At 38.5% G+C, this 23052-nt stretch overlaps 1 protein-coding gene across 7 annotated transcripts in view; it reads left to right on the plus strand.

Annotated features, from left to right (window-relative positions):
• INPP4B (inositol polyphosphate-4-phosphatase type II B) overlaps positions 1–23052 on the plus strand; it is a 370109-nt gene that overhangs the window by 245709 nt on the left and 101348 nt on the right. For all 7 annotated transcript variants that reach the window (XM_072862441.1, XM_072862442.1, XM_072862437.1 and 4 more), the window contains 4 exons: positions 31–139; positions 9142–9319; positions 14738–14950; positions 21110–21254. In XM_072862441.1, coding sequence (XP_072718542.1) covers positions 31–139; positions 9142–9319; positions 14738–14950; positions 21110–21254 — 645 coding nt within the window. The remainder of the gene's footprint in view (positions 1–30; positions 140–9141; positions 9320–14737; positions 14951–21109; positions 21255–23052) is intronic.

Consider the following 23052-nt stretch of genomic DNA (forward strand, 5'->3'; position numbering starts at 1 on the left):
AATCTCTGTGCTTGTCTGTTCCCGTTCCAGATGCACTGTATGATGTCATCACTGTGGGAGCCCCGGCAGCCCATTTCCAAGGATTTAAGAATGGTGGTCTCCGAAAACTGCTGAGTAAATTTGAGGCAGAAAGACGAAAGTAAGTATTTTTGTAAGTAGATAGGAAAGTTTCATTAAAGTTGCATTAAAATGTTACGAGCTCACTGAGTAACAAAACAGTTTACCCTGCTGAATGCATTAAAATCTAGTAGGACTGGACAAGGATGCATTCATCAAACAGTTCCTTTATCTTCCCTGCTTTGCTGGACTGCAAAATTGAAGCACAGTTTACTTTTAGTGTCAAGACTTATTTTGAACACAAACTCACAATTGTGAAATCTTCTTCCCATGTTTCAGGAAGCTTCAGGAATATCAGTGCTTGAAAACATGCTGTTCAGAATGAGATACCTCTTTGGTAATTCTTGTACTAAGTGGAAGGTAGCTATAGACAATTTTTCAATAAAGAAACAGTAGCATCTTCATTTCTGACAGCCCTGGGCAGAGGTGAACAAAACCTATTTCGAGCACACCTGTGAAGTAAATAAGAAACTACTCTTTTTCTTATTCTTCAGAAAGCCAAAATGAGCCTAAGCAAAGATAAAGGCCTTAACTAGGGTTTCAGTTTATTGCTGTACTCAAATGCTTTGTTAACCACTGAGTATGTACAGAAGCATTAGTTGCGTATTTTGCTAACTAAGAATTGGACGCATTTGTGCTTGTTGCTATGGCTGTTAAGAAGTTTCGAACAGCTACAGCTGTCACTGGCAGCACCCTTAGTTGTGACTGCTCAACACTTGGACTAACTGTGCCAACCCCATGCGATCAGTGGCAAAGCATTCGAAAGGGAATGCAGGAAGTACTGTATGTGTGCTAATCTAAATCATCATGACGCTCCACAGAAAATGAATTCCATTATATCCAATGCTCAAAAAAGTTTCATAGGTACAGTATCATAAAGAATAAAGGGAGAAATTATAAAAATCTGCTGTTGACTTCTAGGTTGACTAGAAGTTGGCATCAATGCTAAAACCAAACAAAAACTAGCAGCTATATTTGCTTTGAAAACTATATTATTATTTTTTCTGTTCACACTGCATGACATAAAACCCCTAATAAATCTTCTAAAATCTTTCATTTCCCTGGCCATCACTGCTGACAAAACTTGCTAGTTGAACAGGAATATCACGATCACATGAGACCCATGAATGGACTTTGTGTTAACAGTAGGTACTTATTCTGCTGTCAGCAGACTGATATAGGCAGCCTTATCCCCATGATATGGAGGCCTGTGAAGTACGTGCTTCCTGATGAAGAAAATGTCTAAAGACATTTCTTAAAGTATCTGCTGCTTAACTATCTGATTAATATAGTTGCAATAGTATTTAGTGGGTTTTAATTATATTTCATAAGAAGTAATTAAAGTCATAAGTGATATAAAGAACTTTGCCGTTCCAGTCCTCGCGGTGTTCAGCTTTCAGAAAAGGAACCATTTCTCCCTTGCACGGTCCTGCATCATATGCACATTGGCAGAATGTGATTTCCCAAAATGGAGGATAGCTGTGAGGCAAACTTGAAATTATTATCTGTGATCTCTGTTCATTGGAGAAAAAAGGCAAAATGCCTTATAGGGAAGAGACCTAGTCTTTCTTGAGTTCTTCCTCAAGAAAGGAAGGGAGAACACATACTGCAGTATCTCATACGAATGAATAGACTATGCCCTTGTTTCTTAGTTGCCCATAACAAGGGGAGAGAAGATGATGGGCTAAACTCCTTACTTTGCATCCTGTGCAATGTTATGTGTCAAAGGCTAAGATGGCAACGGATACTCAGTGCAGCACAGCCTCTTCTCATTTTCATTCATCCTTATTTCACTGACTCAAACCATGTAGACCTCTAAGTTGAGAGAGGATTGTGTTCAGGAGCACTTGGTAAAGCTTTGCAGGTTTTATCAAGGCATTTCATACCAATGTCAAAGTGCTTACACATCACCTTATATTTGCCCTGCTTCTTAGACTTTTCTGCATCCCACAGAAGCACGTGTATTTTGGTGACTTCAAGGACAGGATACTGGACCTTTACTCTGACAGTGCAGTTTTCTTTGTGTTTCTTTGTTTCCCTGGAAGAGCAAAAGTCTGTCTTTAGGAGGACATAACTAGGGTAACTACGTTACTATCCTGTCAGACTCTTCCTAAAAAAAGAGCCTGAGTCAGGCTAACAAACTTTGGTTTGAGCACTGAAAACAGGGGACTGCAATTTTTAGCGAATCGCTTACCAGACCTGAAGAAATGGTCGCTTAGTGTACGAATTCCCACGAAGCAGAAAGGAGGAAACCTCCAAAATTCATCTTGCCTTCTATCTTTGAGGGCAGCTCAGAGAAATCGCCACTTTTTTTTTCCTTCAACTAGAAGAACTTGTACAAGTCGAAAGATAGGAGAAAGCAAGCTCTGAATATGATCTCAGTTATTTGAATATTCAAGAGTGGGTCTACTTTAAATAGATACCTGAAAGGACCATTCTCATTCTTACCACGGAGAAATTTCTTTCACTGTGGCAAGGACAATGTTATTTTGTATGCACCTGTTTGTTTAACTGCGTGAGGATGTGCTGGGTGAGGACAGATAGCATTTCCAGGGGCAGCTTTTACAATTTAAATTTTCTGTTTTATAATGGGAGCAGCTTTTGTGAAGATTTGGTTGAAGGAAGAAGTGACACCTTGAGATATCAGTCAGAATATAAAAAGAACAGGAAAAAAAATGCGGATTTAGCAGCCATTTCCTCTAGGCTAACTGAGCTGAAGACCTACAGGAAGATGTGGGAAGAGATTATTTCTCAAGTCAGTCCCAGTAGCTTTCAATGCATTGTTGGTGCACATGACAGAATGCCTTGCATGCCTTTGACCTTCAGGCTGATTATTAGAGTAGTTTATTGAAATATTCAACAGTCAGCATATCACAAAGTATTCCTTGCTCAAACCTATACTTGTCAAATTAACAGGCAAGAGGAACTGTTAACTGGTAGCAAGGTTATATCCCACTTTGCAAGAGCGTAATTGCATTTGCAATTGCCAAACCAAAACAAGAGTGAAACATATGTTTCATGAAAGTTTATCAAACAGAAGAACATGGAAAATGTGTATCTGAACATAGGTCTGATGTATTTTCTATTATATAGAATATACATTTTTGTGCAGGCAAAAGAGCAGAAGGTATTGTATAATAATATTTATTAAAAATGCAGTATTTTTGCAATTCTTCTCTCATTTGTTACCACCAAGCAAGTCATATTAAAAGGAAAAAAAAAAAGGTACATTTCTAAAAATAGGATCTCAAATAAGAGGGAGAAAAGTTTTTCTTTCGGGTTCTTTCTTTCACGACTTAGTGGTATGTGATCTGAAGCCAGGTCCATTGCTTTATAACCCATTCACAATCTGTACTGTTCTTTATCTGCAAGAGAGAGACAGGTAAAAGGCTTAACCACTACAAACACCAGGCATGTCTATAAGCCATTGCTCTAGTATGTCTGTCCCTTTAGTAGCTAGTAGTGAACTTCAGAAGACCTGTAAGTACGATGGGTGCTTTTTTTAATCTTGTTTAGGCATGATAGCATTTAAATTCAAATAATTGAAGTGTGATGATTAAGGTATGCTAAATAATTGCAGAATATTAATTATCTGTGTATGATAGACATTTATTTTAGAATTTTTTTTTCATGATGCGGTATTGGTTTGTTCTTTTTATTTTTTCCTTCCTTATTTCTAGCTAAAAGAGAAAGTCAGTCAGTTGTTCAGATTCGGTCTTCTGTTGGCCTGCTAGTATAGATTACTTCTCCTTCCAGCAAATGGAAGGCCTTGCCTTCTCATCAGTCTAGATGGCACAACAAATTATTATTTTTAGAGCTCAGTTGTGCAGGAATGTTTAAGGCAGACATTCTGTAAGTTATACCCATATAATGCCTCACTGCTTGAAATGTTCATAAATCACTTTCAAGGTACACCAAGGACTTTTTTTCTTATTTAAAATCTGATTTGATGATACGTGTTTTAGCCAAAACACATAGACTTATGATTACAAGATTTTTTTAATGCCCCGGTACTAACCATCAAGAAAAACAGAGGTGTCCCACAAGCAGCATTAGGTGCTGTGATTCACTATGCTTTTGTACACCATTTCTAGCAAGTTCTTTAGAAATGATCCTGCTTTAAATTAGCACAAGCTTAAAGCTGGAATAGTAATGAAAAGGATTTTCTGTTGATTTTTTTTTTTAAAGTCATAATAATTTAATTTGGGTTTGAACTGTCAAAAAGGACCCTTTTTTGTTTCACAAGGCCTAGATTTTCAATCAAGGTGTGAGGTGTGCTCCTTCACTAACATACTTGTTACCAGAGATTTTATTAACGCTGAGATATTCAGGGTTCCTATTACCTGAGTTTCATAACCTTCAACCCATTTCCGTTCTCTGAGGAACCTGAAATGGTACTGTTTCACAGAAAATCCCAGAGATGTTGAAATAATAATTATTTGTGTTTAATCTAATTATAACCTTTATTCTGAAAGGGAAACTACAGTCCGTCATGCATAGCACGTTTCACAGAGATGTTATTCTTTGCTCACTTTCCTCTTTTTTGTGTGTATGTGTGTATATATCCATGTCTGTGTGTGAGAGAGAAAGATTAGACTTCATGGAGACGAGCATTTTTTCACTGACTATAAAACCCATGTATTAAGGTTGTTGGAAGTTTTGCTGAGAAACTGCCAAAGTTTGTACTATTCATTGACATATAAAAATCTCATCACGGGATTTTCCAGCCACTAGGCTCTCTGGACAGAATTGCCTAAAGCATTTTCTGAAGCGGGCATAAAAGAAAGGGGACTGGGGCTGGAAAAAGAAGGGAAGAAGGAGTTCGGGGAGCTTTGCATGCAAAGGTTAGGAAAGACCATGTTTTGGAGACCAAGAAACCGTTCCATATACATGGACTCCAGGAGAGGCAAGAGGAGAGTGGATCCATGACTTTGCCATCCTTTCTTGTGACGTGAACTTCAGCAGGCTGCCAGGAAAAGGCTCCACTGAAAGGCACCATTTAGCCTCAGGCTTGTATTGAGGCACAATACACCCTTTTTTCTTCTGATAAGAACCATGCTCAGTTACCCTGCATAAGATTCTCCCTTATGTTAAAGGCTATTTGCATCTTTCCACCAATGTAAAGATACTCTGAAATTAATTTCAAGAACTGTGGAAGGCTTTCCCTAGGCATTCAACCTTCCTGAAGTGAGTCTTCCTAGGGAGATTCATGATGAGGTTCACCTATGCTGCTCTGGCATTTGTCCTGCTTAGGTCTCTGGGGGGCTGATGAAGGGCATCTTGACCTTTCTGTTCACTGAAACTCATGTCCCATTACCAGTTGAAGGCATTGATGTAGAGTTGTTCCAAGCGTCAGTTAGGAATGAAGAGGAAATAGAAAAGCAGCAAGAGAAGCTCTGTGCATACAGCCTTAGCTATTGCTTCAAGATTAAGGATTCATGGAGATTTGGACTTCATAAGCAAAGATAGATTAGACAGAACTAATAACATAATTTCATTTTCTTCAGTATTCAAAGTTAGAATTTCCAAGTTTGCAAGGGAATCTTAAGGAAATAAAAACAATTAATTCAAACTTCCGAGCTCTCTCAGGCCTGTTTTCAAAACCTCAGCACTGCTTGTATGGTTTAGTTTTAGTTCCTGAGGCAGTGAATTGTCCTGGGTTTTTCTTTGTAATCAATTTATTTTTGATCCTAACTTTCCACTTTAGACAGAATACATGTGATGCATAAATAAGCCACTGAGTTGGCATCTTCAGTAATGTACATAAGCTGGAGGTTATCTGGGGGTAGATGTTCTTGCTGTGTATGCTTTAACTGTATTCTTGATGTTAATGTCTGCACTTTTGACCGTGAAAAATGCGAGGTCAAATGTTCATTGTTGAGAGAATTTAACCCAGTCCCAGATGGTGACAATTTAACTCAGTCACACAAATTACTCAGTTAACAGCAGGAGTGGAGTTACTCGGAGTGTCATTAAAAATTAGACATTTAGCATATTGCAGTATTTATTCTCAGGCAAAAACTTTGTTAATTTAGAGTTAAAATTGCAGATTTAGTCAATGTAATCTTTATTCAAATTACATGACAGTGTCATTAAAGCAATTTTAAAACTGCAATGACCACTGACAGACATGTGCACATAGTTAATGATGGCGCCAATATATGGAAGGGATTAAGTGTGGTTTTATGTGCTTAGTGAAAGCTTTGAAACTTAACCCAGAAGACATTATTATAGACTTTTTCAAAAGGTACGTGACTAATAATATATTTTACATATAAAAGGTAGATTTTCATAGTGCTGCTGATTTCCCACACTGGACCTACCCATGTGGCCTTTGCCATAATGCAAAAGTGTCTTCATACTTGTAATTCCTTTCATCTAGTTTCTGCACTGGGATACGTGCTAAAGTTTCTCGATATGTTCTATTGGCAGCTGCTTCTTTTAAGTAATATTACTTATATACCATAGCTATATGTGGCAGCAAGCTCTAAAAATAGTTATTGCTAAGGAAACTAATTTCAGTTAATTAGAAGTAGCAATGTCTTTTCATGAATGGTAAGGCCGCAGAAAATCTCAGGCTAATCTTACATGCAACAGTGTTGAGACACAATTACAAACTTGAGATACTCCCAAATGTGTTGCTTCTGAAAAATAATTACTCCCTTTCTTGAGGGGAGAGGGGAAGTTGCCCTCAAATTCTGAAAGAAACTGAGTATTTGGAATTATCTCATGCTTTCTGGGGTTCATGAAATGTTAAAATTAGCCAAATAAAGAGACCTGATAGAACACTTCGTTCTGAAGAAAGAGACATTCTCTCTTCACTATTTCCTTTATTTAAAAGCTATGATTGACTTTATTAGAATGAGAACTACCCACAGGTTTAGTACGTCTCTTCCCTCTTTCTTTTCTTATAGCATTGTCTGTAGCTTTTCTGCTGCAAGATTCACTGAAGCTTAGAGCTGTGGGAGATCAGCGAAAATGATCTGGGAATTAAAGGCTGAGGGGAATCCCAGAAAGGAGTATGTGCATGGTGAGCTTGATAACAGTGTTAGCCAGATTCAGCCTGCAAAAAGGCTATTTGATAAAGGGAGGGAGAAGCCTGAAGGGGAATTAGAGGAGATTATTCAGCGCTGTGAAGTATCAAGACTTTTAAGACTATGTCTTCACTACAATTAACATAGACTATTACTCTTTGTCCCTGCCCTGTCTACTGAGTCTGACAGCTTGAGACTTGCAGTGAACGTAAAGATAGATTTAACTTCGGAAGTTCATTTCACTAGCAGTGTTGCCATCTTGAAGGCAGAGCTGTGACCATTTCCTCATTCCTCAGAGGGACAGGGATTTTTTTTTGCCCAATTCATTAGGAGAGACAGTTTATACAATTCATTTTGTTGAAATATTCAGAATTCTGACCTCTGTGCTCAGCAGTCTAGCAACTCATGTAGTGGACTGCGAAGTGGAGATGCATAGTAATTTTGGTGCGGCTGGTAGCATGACCGATCATGGCAAAGCTTCGCTGACTCAGATGTTGTTCATCCTGACTGCCTCTACAAAGAATTGTATATAACATTGGAGGCATTGGTGAAAGACAGAAAAACAGGATGGGGTGTTATGGAATTTGGGACTGTAACTCAGCAAAGTATCTAAGCAAGAGGCTTAATTTAAGACTGCTTGAATCTATCCTTATTTGCCAAAAGACTTAAGCCTTTTAAATTTTATGGAAGGGACTTCATTTGGACTTCTGAATGTGCATTGGGTATGTCCTTTATTGAAATAAAATTAATTTCTAATTTGTAGAAAACTAATGAGGAGAAACTGGAAGGGACACTAGAAGACACAAAGGGGAAATGGGGGAGTGAAGAGATCTGGAAAAAGACTGAAGTTAAAAGCAATTCATGAAGTTCAAAGGATTGCAGGAGTGTCAAAATTCAGGTCTTGATATGTGAAATTAAGAAAGAAATTAAATCAGTGGGGAAAGATTGGAAGAGACTGAAGGATGTATGATGAAAAGCCACAAGAGGAAAGAACAGAGATACATACAGAAGCAACTGGGGAGTAGTATGTACATTGCTTTGGCATTGGTAATGTTCCAGGAGTTGCTTTGTTACGTTTTTTTCCTGTGTTAACATTACAGGTTAATATGAACCTGCAAAAGATTTTGGTTAGTTTCTCTGAAAGACTGAAGCAGGGCTTTATAAAGGGAAGGATTATGTACAAGAGTTTTAGGTGGGGAGATGCATACTACAGCAAAGAACCGGTAGGTGTGTGCCTGCTGTCTAAAACTGTATTTTGGAATAATGGTATAAAAGGATATTGCATAATTAGTAAGTGTTGGGGAAAAAAAATGAGGGGTAGGAAAAGAAGTCATGCAAAAGAATTGCAGTAGTTTGTGAACAGTTAAAAGGAAAGTAGGAAGTTTGCAGTATGCATTTGTGTGCTTTTGTAGGAATTAACTCCCACACCCCACTTCTGTGTCTTTTCTTGCAAATTAGACACATGGTTTTTATTGGAAAGAACTCTGGTTATCACCACTTCCTGGACACCACTGATGCTAATCAAAACATAGCGTGGGCCACTGATCAATTAAACATTAATGACTCATTTTGAAAGATTTAGTGAGGTAGTTAATAATGGGATGGGGAGTTCAGTTGGAAAAATAAGGAGCCTTATGCTCTTTGTGATTATTACCTGACTTGGTCAAACCTTTTATTTCTCCAGAATTACATTTTTAAAAATAAATAAAAAAAACCCTGTTTTTCTTATGTTAAGATCAACACTCAAAGGGATGATTAGGTTGAACAGTATGACTTGGAGCATTTGGGTGGTGGGCAGTCCATTGTCCTCTGCTGTTCAAGCAAGGATTTGTTTTTACCCTTGAAGGAAGGAGCATTTCAATGATATCAGTGAAGTTCAGGTATCTGTCACTTTTTGCAAAACTACTGGTAAGATTTTTAGCACATTAAGCATTGTTATTAATAGCAGAAATGAATTTGACATTATGTGACTCTTTCTCTGTTATTACAGTACTGGATACCAGTGTATTTACTATTCACCTGAAAACACAGCCAAGGCAAAAGAAGTTCTCAGCAACATCAATCATCTACAGCCTCTCATATCAAGCCATGCAGACCTGCTGCTTAATTCTGCAAGCCAGCATTCTCCAGACAGCTTGAAGAATTCTTTAAAGATGCTTTCAGAAAAAGTAAGATTCGAATCTTCACTGCAATGGAAAATGGAATAACCAAGTCTCTAACTGCTGGGGTTTTTTCCTGCATAAATTGACTTTCATAGCATCAGGAAATGTTAAATAAGCTCTGCTAAAATAAGCATCAGAATGGTGCTATCAGAAAAAGTATATTATTTAGCATTTCTGTAGGCTTTCCATGTAGCAAATTAATGAAATCTATAAAGTTTGTCTTTATTTAAAAGTATAATTACTTTAATTTCATGTGTCTTTATTATCCTCTAGTGGCCACATACCGGGATTTATCAAAAATAGATTATTGTAAATAATGTTGTGGTACGATAAACGGTTGTGTTATTTCTCTTTCTGTGATACTTCAAGCTACTGCTTGTGGGAGGTAGTTCAAGCCAGGTTCGTGCGTAAGGTTTAGAATAATAGCATGATCAGAAATGGTGATGCAGTCTGGAAGGAGAAGCTAGAAAGTTGGCGCCAGGAGGTCTCAAATTTTAATCCTCTTTCTCCTATTATATTCCTCTGTAGCTGTAGGCTCTTCCTCATCTTAGTTTCGTTAGCTCTAAATTAAGGAAAATAATATTTTCCACCTGTCGCACAGAGTGATATTGGAGATTAGCTGAAGTCTGAAGGACTTTTAAGCATATGTTATCCTATAAAAATATTAAGCATTATCGCTATGACCAGAGGGGTTGAAAAAGTTTCCCATCGCTTCATGGGCCGTACCTTCTGTAATGTGATCTCAATATGGCTTAATAACACTATCAATAACCATTTCCATATATCTTCAGCTATTGGGAAGTGGCAACCCCTGTGGTCTGTTGAGCACTATTATCCCAGCAGTACATCGTTCAATGGGAGAGTTTCAAATCTGAATATTGAGCTCAGCCACATACTGTGAAGGCATTGCATTGGAGCCACGGGAGAGATAAACATTGCTCTCAGTTACAGATGTGTAAATCCACAGTAACTCTGAGAACACTGGAGTCGCTGTGAATGTCAGGGATATATAGGAAAGTAGAATTCAGCCTGGAAATGAAAGGGAGGAATTGGGGGGGGGCGGGGGGGGAAATCGTAGTGTACCTCTCCACATAGTACTGAAAGAAGCCATTTTTAGCTGCACATAGAAAAAGCGGAGCTGCTCTGTTAGCAGTTAGTTCAAAGAAACACGCACACACAAGTAAAGCAGATCAGCAAAAAAGTGTTTGTTTTGAAGATTCAAGACCTGGTTGCTAAGGAATTTGTATGTTAGCTGTAGCTATTTGCTTTGCCCTTCCCACCTTTGCCTGTCTGGGCAGGAGGAGGGGACGATTTCAGAGTGGCTGCAGGCAGCTGTGATACTAACCCACCGTTTGAACCGTGGCCTGCTGGAGAGTCTGACTACAGAAAAGGGCCAAAAAAGACGATGCATTCAGTTTGGAAAAGTCACAGATATTTTAAACTTACAGCTGGTGATTTAGTTGTATATGTTCATATCAACTTTTCAGGGCCAGGATTAAATTGCTGGTTAGTGTACGAGCACAAGTTCCCAGAAGTGGAAGCAGGAGTCTCACCTGATGTAGTCCACCTGACAGCCCATAGTTTCTATCTAGCCTCCACCTTTTGCTTGGAAGAGATGAATCCAGTTGTCTGAACAACTGCTGCATGAACGGTTCCCCTATCTATTCCCAAATTTACTCTGAGGAGAAGACGATAATTGAGAAAGAGGGTGGGACCGTTGCTGAGGAAGCTAGTGTGGAGGGACAGCTGCTTGTGAAGAAGGGAAGAGAGCTGGGGAGGAAAGGAAAGACCAAGAAACAACTTCAAGGAGGGCAATACTAACTGTCAAACACCCAAATTGAGTGAACCCACATGGTGCTTCATGAGATCCCTCACTGTTAATACAGAGCATCATCTTAGTATCCTAAAATAACCTATCTATATAATCTGGTACAGTATGGGAGAACCAAGACGAACAGAGTGTCCCTGGTTATATTTAAGATAGGTTGGCATGCTCTTCTGGATAGAATTATGTGATGCCTACCTGTATTCTTGAGGCATATGAGGTGCTTCTGCTCTCCCACCTTTTGTATACTTTTTATATGTAAAAAAGGAAATGTTCTTTTACATTTTAGCTTGATATAAATTTAGAAATTAAACAGCTCTTTGAAGAAGTTGTAAAAATGATTTGCCTGGTGATTAAATTCCTCAAGTTGATTAAAAAGCATATCACTTTTTATTTTAAGATAATGTTAAGCTTGATATATAGAATAATTCTCTCTAAAAACATTAGGTAGCAGTGAGTATATCTGAGCTATCAGTAATGTGAATTATAGTTATTTATGTTAGAAATAGAAAGCTTGGCTGCATGCATTGAAAGTAGACAATTAAATCAAATAATTCCACTGCTGCTTCTTAAATTGAGCTTATTTTCTCATATTAAGCATGGTTTTACTTCTCTATATATGATTTGCAATTTACTGTAGTGTTTTCCTGAGACTAACCTTTTATCAACACTTGCTGTTAATTGATTAAGGAAGCCTTTAGCTGTTGACAAGTGTATCAGCATTTGCAGCTTGCAGAAGGCTTGATAAATTCATTTTCCAGCTATGCCTATCTTTGTTTGCAGAAATATTCTTTAGTCAAGTATCTAAAAGAATTTGCAAAGTTTTCATTTCTTTGTATAGACTTGCTTTGTGATTTCAATACAATTTCATAAATGTGATGTTCTGCAAATTTAGCTGTACTGAGCTGTAAGAAAATGTAGTTAAAATGTAGATTGTTGTTAAACCAATGGAATCCTTGAAAGGAATTTAATTACAGAACCATTTTAGTCTCTATATGAAAAAATGGAGGTTTGCTTCCATGCCAGTTTGCTTTTTAAAATGAATTTTCCCTATAAAATACTTAAATTAAATTACTTTCAGATAACTTTTCAGATAATTACCTAATATACATTGCAGTTATAGTGGACATTCCTTACTTCAAGTTGTCCGATACATACAATTTTCTGAAATGTAAAGCTTTTTTGAGTCTACTATGCCTGATGCAGACCTGAAATGACCTCAAGCAGACTTTGAGGGGGAGGGGAGGTACAAATCTTCAGCCAAACCATGATGGTGTCATTTCTAAGGACAGACAAGTAAAGTAGTTTGGGCTCTCTTGATATGGAACTGTAGAACAGTCTTGAAGAGGAGCTCTGCTGTTACCATGCAAGAAAAGACAACTCCGCAAGTCTCACTTTGCCTCTTCTTTATAGAAGATTGGTAGGGTTTACTAGCAATATTCCCCAAAGACTACATATTCTCTGAGCATGCACCATGTGGAGGCTGGAAATGTAGAAAACTGAACCTGTCCTAGACTGCAGTTCAGGGCTACCATGAAGCAGTCCTGAAGGGCTACATATAAGAAAACTGTCTCTGCTGAAGCACCCTTTCCCTCAGGCACCAAGTTAGTAAGGAGGAGACAGAATGGGTCTGGTAAAATTGCCAGGGAGATGAATAGTGTTGCCAAGCCTAATCACTAAAGAATCCAAAATCAGGTCTGAAAGAAGTCCTGATGTTGGTTAAAAAAATCACAACCTAGCTTAGGTATCCTCCAGGTTCTTATTTTTAAGACTTCTGAGTTTTATTTAAAGCAAATTTTCAGCCTTTCAGTGTGCAGCCATCAAGGATCAAAAATACCTTTTTCCTAAACATCGTGAAAAAGGTAAAAAGCAGAAATTTCTCAAGCAGGTACCTAACCCAGCAGCTGGAGCTTTAAGAAAACCATCAATTATTTAGAGCATTGTGGTCTAAATGTCAGTAAACTTTTGAGGGGGTATTGAGGTAGGAAAGCAAGAAAAAAAAGTTGAGTAGGAGTAGAGGCATACAAAAGGGGAGCAAGTACCTAGCAAAAAGGGATGGGTTAGGAACAGAAGAAGTGCAGAAACTGGGAGAAAGATTTCCAGGAAGATAGATGCTGACACTTGAAACTGGTTTGGTTTGGGGTTTTTTGCTACTTCTCCTCCAGGTTTGCATAAGAAGCATGAAAGGGCTGAATGAATCTTGGCTGGGCAACCTTTATTTCTAGCATTTCCTAGCTTTGCGTGACTGCTTGTTCAGGCTGGTTGCTCTGACTCTTACCTACATACTTTTCTGCATGCCTGTGTAATTAAGAGTGTGTGCACAAAGGCAGTTCAGCATCTGAATCTGCACATGACAATCCACTATGTTCTGAGTAAATAGGAAGGCAACTAAATCCCACTGACCTAGGACAAATAAATTCAGGCAAATGTGCTGTGAAAGAAATGCAAACCAGTGTTTTATCATCACCTATGAACCAGGGCCTCTGACTGGGGAGAGACTATAGCAGCCTGGGTGGGGTGTGGGGTAGCGACAGGGTGCATGCCCTCCCCGCTCTGACAGACGAACCCTGTTGAATGTTGTTGAAGAACCAAAATTGTCACTCTCCCTAGCTGTCTGTCACTGCGGCTTTGCTAGCGGTTGCTGCCCTGTAGTGGAAGGGACCATGTCCTGGCACCTCACCCTCTCCTGTTCAGTAAGTTGTGTCAGCTGATGGAGCGAAGAGGCCAGCCTCCGAAGTAAGAGGAGCTGTGGCGCTGGGGCCACAAGCTGTGTGTGGCTGCAGGAGATGGGCATGCGTGGCAGACTGGTGGCAACAGCAAGTGCTGTTATGTGGAGACAGAGCCTAGAGATGCTAAAGACCATACGCAGAAAGCATTTTCCTTTTCTTGTTGGGGTGGAAGGGAGAGAAATAATGCAGGGAGGTTGGAGGCTTTTAAAAATATGGTAAACTTCCAGCTGCCATAGTCAACAAGAAGGATTTAGAAAAATGATACAGTGATTGAGTAACATCTTCACAGAGTCTGGAAAGACTACTTCAAGGTTTCCTTTCTTTAAAAATAAATAAAATAAAGCTAGAAATCAGGTGTCATCACCTGCCCTGATATCTGGGTTGATACCTACACGTACCAAAATTTATCCCTGGAAACACTGCTTTTTGCAGATACTGCAATCTCAGCAGTGTAGACTAGTGTGTTTTTATTTAAGAAGATCCTTAAATTTATTAATCACGTTTTATCTGACACTTATTTGGAAATTATTGAGAAGTGGTTGGTTACTCTTGGAACTGGTTCTTGTAGAGGCTTGTCTCTGCAGGCAAAATTTGGAACTCGAATAAAATAGGATTGTGTGAAAAGATGATGATGTCTATGACAGATACCATACTTCTGTGTTAATCCTTAGAACAATGGCATTGCAGAATGTGATGATGTCCCAAAAACTCCTGAATTTTTCCTCATTGTTTGTTGGTCTACTTTGTTTTCTGCCTCTCAGGCTGGCCTGAAACGAATATCCACTCTGCCTAAGGGTAATTCAGTGTTATAATAGCTATGTTGCAGTATTGCATTCTTTGGTCTAACCTTTTCATTTATTTTTTTTCTAGACAGAGTTATTTGTGCATGCATTTAAGGATCAGCTGGTCAGAAGCGCCCTTTTAGCACTATACACAGCCCGGCCTGGCTGTGTCCTCAAGAAACCAGCTGTGCCTAGAAACAGTGCAGAAGAGGGGGATGATTTACAGCATCAGGATCATCCTTCTCAGATTAAAAGACAGGACTCTATACCCCATCATTCTGAGTATGATGAGGAAGAGTGGGTAAGTAGTCAGACACTCTTGGCTGGTATTCAATCCTAAACCCTACAAATCAGCATAAACGAATGCAAGCCCTAAGTGTCCTTGTCACATGTTATTGGGGGAGAGGGGGGAAGGAGTGCAAAACCATGAAATAATATTTTTCAGATGCCTTGTATATTTTGAAACTAACTTGAAAGAATTTTCCTAAGTACAGTGTGCTTCTGTGTGACTGCTTGGTTGTGCATGTAACACTGAGGATGATGAGTATCTTCTTGCCCAGACGGGAAAATAGTCTTTCTTTGCTCTTATTTGAGTTCTTTTTCCTAGTTAGGCGGATTTAAGGAGACTGGAACAGCATATGCGATTATGAGGGAAAATTCTTTTTTTTTTTTTTTCCTTTTTTTTCCCCCCCAAGACTGAATATAAATAGTTTAAATACACATGGATTAACCCTCAGCAAAACAGAGCTGTTTTCCCTTAGACTCTGTTCTTAGAGGATGTCTGAGATTGCATAAAAGAATTAAACATGGCTTTTAGATTTTAGCATTCTTAGTATATCTTTCAAAGATTTGTATTATTTATATGGCTGAGATTTTGTAAATTAATTATTTTGGTGGATGTGTTAATAATAGATCTGCTTCTTTGTTACATACATCATGAACTCAAGCTATTTTTATTCAGTTCAGGCTCATACTCTCAGTTCATCACTGTATTCTCGTAAATGTAAAGGATGCCAGCATATTAATCTCTATTGTAAATAATTAATAACTTGTGTGAGCTACAGTACTTACACTTGAACTGTAATTTTTATCCATAGCACCAATAAGGGAAGAAGAATGTATTTCTTCCAAAGAAAAGACAATTATCTCCAACCCCATGCATTAAGTAGTCATGAGATTTAAACAATAAATAACTCATTCTTTTATTTGTCTTCTGGTTTTAGAGCTTGAATTCACTTTTTCATGTTTTCTCAACAACCTGAGGGGTTAGAATGGTGGTTCTTTCCTTGAAATTAAAGTCAAAATGTTTGTTTCCAGCTGTTGAAACATTCAGAAAAACAAATACCACAACAGATTTGATAAAAGGGAGAAATTTTGCATTGGAAAAATGGCATTTTTGTGCAAGTTGTATTTTAATTTAGTAGTTTTGTCTCTGCAGAGAAGCTAGCTTTACTGTATTTCATTATTCTTTGGGGTTTTTTAAATTTATTTCTGCGAGGTGCTTGGTCCTCATCTATTAAAACATATTAGTTTTAGTTTTAGCACATTAGTTTAAAGTATATCTATTTTTTCTGCTGAATTAGTAAGATTACCTGCTTGATTAAAATTAAGTGTATCTTCAAGTATTTTCTGAGTTAAACTCAGAATCAGAAACACTGTCAAACTTGAGACAGTATAAATCTTAGAGAATTTTTTTTTTTTTTCCTAAATTTGAAAGATTAGGCTTCCATTATTTTTCAGTTCTTTCTATCAATGGAGGTAATGAATAATGCGAGTTTTAATGATCAAATTGTCATTAGCATGATGAAAAGAGAAAGAATAAATGCATGTAATATTTGAAAAAATGCTTAATCTACTCTGAAAGTCAACTATAAAGGAAAAAACTTCGAGATAAGTTGCTTTGTATGCACAGGACTATATCCTCCTTCGTTGTCGTCCCGTGTCCCCCCCCCGTTATCAAGCACTAGAGTTGCATTTTACAATTGGAATTTCAATTTTAGTTTTGCCCAAAATCTAAATCAGTGACGTTCAACAACTCTTTAATCTGACCCTGTTCCATCCACTTCCAATGACCGCGTTACCTTACGACCATCACAAAAGTGAATTCGAGGCTGTGTTTAAAAACTAGGTGAGATCCACCCTCTTCCCTGGCATCCAAATTTATCTTTAAGTCATAACTCCAATTTCTTAACCATGCAGGGTGCCCTTTCACTGAGCGACCAGTGTTTTCCAAAAAGCCTTCTTGTCAATAGCAATACTGTGTGGCACCTCTCTTCTTTGATACCAAGTACAAATATTCATCCCGGAGTAGCTGACAGCGGTATGGATTCAGCTATTTATATTGGTGCACTACATGTAGACGGTAGTAAAGCATTACTGTTGAAGGAAAAATATTTAACTTGAGAGTTTTAGATTGCCTCTGGGTAGATATTCTCTTCTCTTGCCAGCTGCTTCTGCTATCCTAGAACCTCCCTGCAAGAGGGAACAAAGCATGTAGTCATGTATAATACAAGAAAAGGCAGGCACATTGCCACTTGGAGCTCTTTCTGCTCTACATTTCTGACTGACTACTTAACATGGTTGGAGCTACAAAGGAGAGATAAAATGGTATTTCCAATAAGTTATGTACAAATACTGACTGGTACTCAGACACGGGTCTGACATACCAACCTGTGTACGATATATTCCATTCCAAAGCACTGTCACATCACAAGAGGGTGTTAATCATGCACATTTAGTTAAGATATTTGCTTTATCTATGAGCATACCTCAAAAGGACCTTAAGGTAATACATGGCTATCAGCCCACATGAAGGAGACACAGTATCTTCCGAGCACTGGGGAGTGCAGTTGCTGTGCCATACTTGGCACAAGTAAAGCACGCAACTGTAGTGGTGTATATGGAAGGACAAGAGATGACTGAGGAGCTCTGTAGTGAATTTAGAATGCCTGAGAATCCTTTAAAAACAAAAAGACAGCCTCTGGGACTCCACTGGCCAGCAGTGCTTAGGAGGAAGACATCCTAGTCAGGTGCAATGACAGGAAAATAGTTTCCACTCCTGCTCTCTGAAATGAGGGAGCTGAGTTGCCTTTTCATGATACTTTCAGAGTGGATGGAAAGGAATTACTTTTTTTTAATTGGGTGGATGAAAGAGAATTATTTTACAGGTTCATTTTTAAATGTCCTAAGAAAAGCACCCAGCTTTCTATGATGCCAAGGCCTAGCTTTTCATGGAGATGATTCTGAGTGTGCATGCATGCCTGCCAGTGCCTCAGCAGAGGTGGCAAGAGAAGTGCAACTATGGCCGTTTCTAACTAGTAACACCTAACCACATGTGCCAGGACTCCTTAACATCCCAAATGGCTTCTGAAATTTGGAAGAAGTAGAAGATGTTAATGTGCCGTTGCCTTGCCCCAGTCTGCCTTATCCCAACGGGATCAAGCCCTGTTACAGATTTCCGCTTTCCCTGTCATTGACTTGACTTTTGAGCTTAAAGAAGCAGTAATGAGGGGGAGCCAGAGACCTTGTTTCTCTTGTTCTTTCACACCACGGTAGTAAACTCGCCATCCAATTAGCTCCACAGCAACTAGTGGGAAAACTGGTATCAGGCGAGAAGCATTCTGCTTAGGAATCTAGGGTCTCAGTACTTCAGTGTATCAAGAAACAAGACTTATTTTCTTCTGATCCCTCACTTCACACAGAGGGCTTGTAAGAATGCTTATGAGAGGCTGTGGGTGTATTTTGTCCTTTAACCTGCATGCTGCAAAATGATCACTTGTGAGGTAGTTCTTAGGCAAATTGAAAATAGACCACTTAAGAAGGTGAAAGGTGGGTGGAAAGTGGGCTAGGCTACAGGAAAAAGTTATGGCAATAGCAAGGGATGACAAAGAATGTGAAATGGATGGATTTCTTCTCACGGAGAGTAATAGGAAGTCACTTGATTTTCATTGATTGGAACCTGCATTTTTACTCGAGAATTGTTCTTACCGAACTGCAGAATTTCAGCAGCCCTCTTAGAAAAATGTGCCCATCTTTGGTGCAGACAGAATAATGTCGCAATGAACCGTAGACGCATCTACTTTTTCTGTCTGCCTATAATGATAGCTTCTAATCCTAGGAACCTCCTATGTGGAGAAAAAGAGCTGTGGGACAGGCCCTTGCTCCCTCTGTCTTACTTGCCCGTATGTAAGAAGACCAGATATATCATAATAAAAGTGAGCTTTCTGTCAACAGATGTTTATGAATTTTGCTTCTAAGCCCTCGGGGAATGTTTGTGTGAATATTGTATAGACGTTGTCTCAATGCTGGCTTAATAGTTGGTTTAAAAAGAGAAAAGTGTTCTTTCCAAAATGAAACAAGGGCTCATATTTGTGTTGCTTGTGCAATAACTCCAGATGCTCATTAAGAGCTTAACACTCTTTGTGCTGGGATTAAACTCCCCCAGCAGAGGGAGGAAAGGGAGATTACGTTGCTGCAGCCACACTGAACAACTTGAGTTCACACACCTCAGCAACTTCAGTGAACAGAAAGACTGAAGTTCCCTGCTACTCTCTGGTAAAACTTGCAGCTATATGGGGCCAGATTTTTTACTGTTTGCAGTATTTTGTTGCTCTTCATAGAATCCTTCTTGCAAAAATAATGCTTCTGGGTGGTGGAAATCAATGATTTCACCCAAATTCTAAATGTTTTTCAGGAACGCTTGAGGTACATACAGGATGAAACTTTTGAAGAAATCTATACCTGTCCTTGGTCTTTGGCTTTAAATTGTATCTACACATGTGAATATCAGATAGTCATGTCTCTAATGGTTTGTTTCATGCATACAGGTGCAGATATTTCCACTTGTTGCATTGTACATGCAGTACTTAAATAATTTGTGGATTAAATGCAGTTCTGCATGAGAGTGACCATCTTCTTGCCTCTTGTAAATCAACAATATCTTTTTCATAGCATGGTTAAGGCATGGGTTTATCTAGGAAGAGGGTCAAACCATAGTTTCTACATCCACATATAATACTAGATGCTCACTTTTCCTTAAGGCAGCCCTACAAGATCTTTCCAGGAATCGGGTTTGGGGGGCTGGAGGAGAGGATCTGTGTTGCTGTACAGATTCAGCAAGTACAGGCTTCTGTCTGCAGGCCCATGCCATGTCCCTCAGGGAAGGATGCCCACTTGTCACAGGGTGTGCCCTCAGGTGGAGGGAAGAGGGAAAGATCAGATCCCTCTAGTCAGGATAATGGCCTACGATTAAATGGCCATGTAAATAAAAATAAATCTTAGATTAAATGTTTGCCTTAGTTCTAACTTTGCCTTCACCCAACTTCCAAGTGTTAACATTTATATGGAAGTATGGTATTTCTCTGAGTTTTCAGTTTTGTTTAACCTTCTCTCTTGTCTTTTGCAACTCCATTTTTACGCCTCAAGACCTGATGTATACATAATGCTTCTGGCTATTACATCATAAAGTAGAAAGAAGAGCAGTGATATTATCTTCCCATTTTTAACCCTCAATCAAACTCTTGTTGCTGCATTCATTTCAGAATGACTCAGCATTAAAACATGTACATGGGGGTTTTTTGTGGGTTTGTTATGTTTTGGTTTTAGTCTGATTGCAAACCTTGTGTACAGCCTCATTTCTTGTACAGCTTGTTTTTTTCCTTTTTCTTATTCAGCCCCACAAAAGTAAGTGCAAAAGCTTCGATTTGTGCAGCATCCAGCACGTGAAGGACCCTTCCTGTATCTCTGTTCCATAACAGCTCTTTTTTTTCCACTCCACATTATCTCTTTTGTTCTCTGCTTGTACAGAATTTCTTCTATCACTCTATTACTTCTGTAATTCTCATATTTATTATAAACTCAGTTAAGTGTGATGGTTGCAGTTTGTGTGAGAGGTGAAGAACGAAATTGAAATGGTGTTACCTAATAAACGTGTCATGACAGCAAGTTTCTAATTCTAGGCTTTTAATTTTACATTTGCCTTAACAGAGTAACTGATGTTATAAAATAGAGGGTAAGTTAAATTATCAAAAAGAGGTTGTCAAGTACTGTGGCAAAACTGGCAGTTGCACACGAGATGTGATTTGGCAGGGCTTTGAATGTCTACACTCTTACTATCTTATTTCAAATAGACAAACTGCTCAGTTCCTTGTGACTGGACCTGAAACTTTGCATGCATTTTCATGTAGAGTTTGAAGCACATGTGTTTGGCAGTGTCTAAAAACCCAAGCAGTTTCAGTTCAGTCATTTACACTGCAAGAAAAAACTCCATGGAAAAGGCTTAAGTTGGTAGTAGGCTGGAGAATAAGAAAAATGGTAATATGCTGACACCTGATATCTCTAGTAGTATTTCTAGTAATTTGCATGTTTCTGGCTCCACTTTAAGGTGTTAATAAGAAGTTATTATTGTCTCTTTTTTTTTTTTTTTTCCAGTAATGTGCAGTGATAATTATGCTCTTTTCAGGACAGGGTGTGGGCCAATGTGGGAAAGAGTTTAAACTGTGTTATTGCCATGGTGGACAGACTGCTGGAAAAAGACAACATCAGCAACGTTAAAGAGGGTGAAAATGACCCTTCAGCAGCAGATTGCAAGGTGTTGCATACAGGTGGTAAGCAACTTTTTTTTTTTTTTTAATCATTGACTAGAGTAAATAAAAATGGAAAAAAGTCACAGAAAAATGACATAGAGAAGAGTCAGTAGTATCTTTGAGAGTGCTGATAGCAAGGTTTTGCACAGTTGTAGCCTGGAATGATGGAAGGCTATTTATCAAATTACAGCTCCATTGTGTGCTCAAACTGCTTGCCGTGCTCAATTTTTTGTGCTGCAATGAAAACCTTTTGAAACCACAATGTTTTCCTTTGAAGGCTGATGTAGTTTATTTTATATTTTACTTGAAATACCATTTTGAGAAAAAAAATTGGAGTGTGTCTTACCCCATAGAAAACCTGTAAGGGAAGGTGAACATTCTGTTTGTGTCATTCTCCTGCAAACCCTTGCACTTTTCTGAAGTGATACACTAATTTTTGTTTGTGATCGGCTAAAATTCATTTTTCCCTGAATACAGTTGTCAATCTGTGTCAATACTGAAGGCTAAGTAGAGTGATTCCATGAGATGATGCAAAGAAAACTTTGTCGACAGCAGGTCCTTGTCACCAAATCTTCTGATCTCCTATGGCTACATTCCTGGTTGCTTTCTCGAAGCATAGATTAGATCTGCTTCATAAATCTGACGAGACTTTCTGATGTGCAAGTGTGTTGCAACAAATGAAACAGCTCCTTAGTGATAATGGTGGTAGCCCAAATATAAGGAAATCTGAACCAACCCTTGTGCCACTCTTCAGTTAAAAAAACAAGCAAGCAAACAAAACCCCCCACAAAACAACAAAAACCCCGCAACCACTTTATTTTATGTATAATTTTGGTGCTTTTTTTTAAAATTGTGTATTTTAGCCTATATTTTCCTTTACATGTGCCCCCCCCCGCCCCCGATTTTAATGACATCATTTTATATCCTGGGTTTTAAAGTTATTAGAACTCATTTGTAATTTATTTCTTACATAACAAGAATTAAAACTATTTTTTCAGCTGTATATCATTTGTGTAGTACTGGTGAGTTTCATGCAAGAGATTTTAGTCATAGTATTTATTTTAATGCAGCTGCAACATCAGCATTTTTACCAGTATGAGAGATTTGTGCTGGCATCCTGGAATCCTTGTTTTCAGTGGCAGATGTGTTGGACTTGGTTTTGTATGAATAGTCCAAAGACCAGAGTATTTTGCTTCTGTTTGCTTCTCCGAGTTTCTGTCTACCAGACAAGTATCCCTATAATGTTAGAGAGACAGGTGATATCATCTTTGTTCTCTAGTGAAGGCTTGTAGGTGCAAAGTATCAACATAGTTATCTTTCTACATTTTTCAGACCTTTTTCAGATGAGAAGGTACAAATATTCAACAGTGAGGTAGGTGTAGTTGTCAACTTGAAAGGATCTTTACAAAGTGAATCTAAGCATACTGAGTTTGATTAAAAGAACAAAATTAAATATTTTTTTCTTGTGCCTAACTCCCTTCTCTTCCCCTGGTGCTAACACATTCTCCTGCTGTTTTTAGCAGAAATCCAGTATGTTTATTAGAAATGTTTTGCAGGTAAAGTAGTAGTACACTTTCACCCAAACTTCCCCCACGTTACTGCAGTGCATTTGTCTGTGTATACATAGAGAGCATGTACTGGTTTTTGTCTGTATTCCATAGTTATGGAACAAAACTTCAGATTTTCCCCTCCCTCCCCAGTCTGAAAAAAGTCATGATTTAGGATAATTCTTTCTGGGTGCTTTCCGACATGCTTAGCAACATGAATGTTTACAGATTTGCCTTTACTCTCTTCAACCCCCTGAACGTGTCCTCTGTTA

Source organism: Ciconia boyciana, chromosome 5 (genome assembly GCF_034638445.1).
Source record: "Ciconia boyciana chromosome 5, ASM3463844v1, whole genome shotgun sequence".
Classification (NCBI taxonomy): domain Eukaryota; kingdom Metazoa; phylum Chordata; class Aves; order Ciconiiformes; family Ciconiidae; genus Ciconia; species Ciconia boyciana.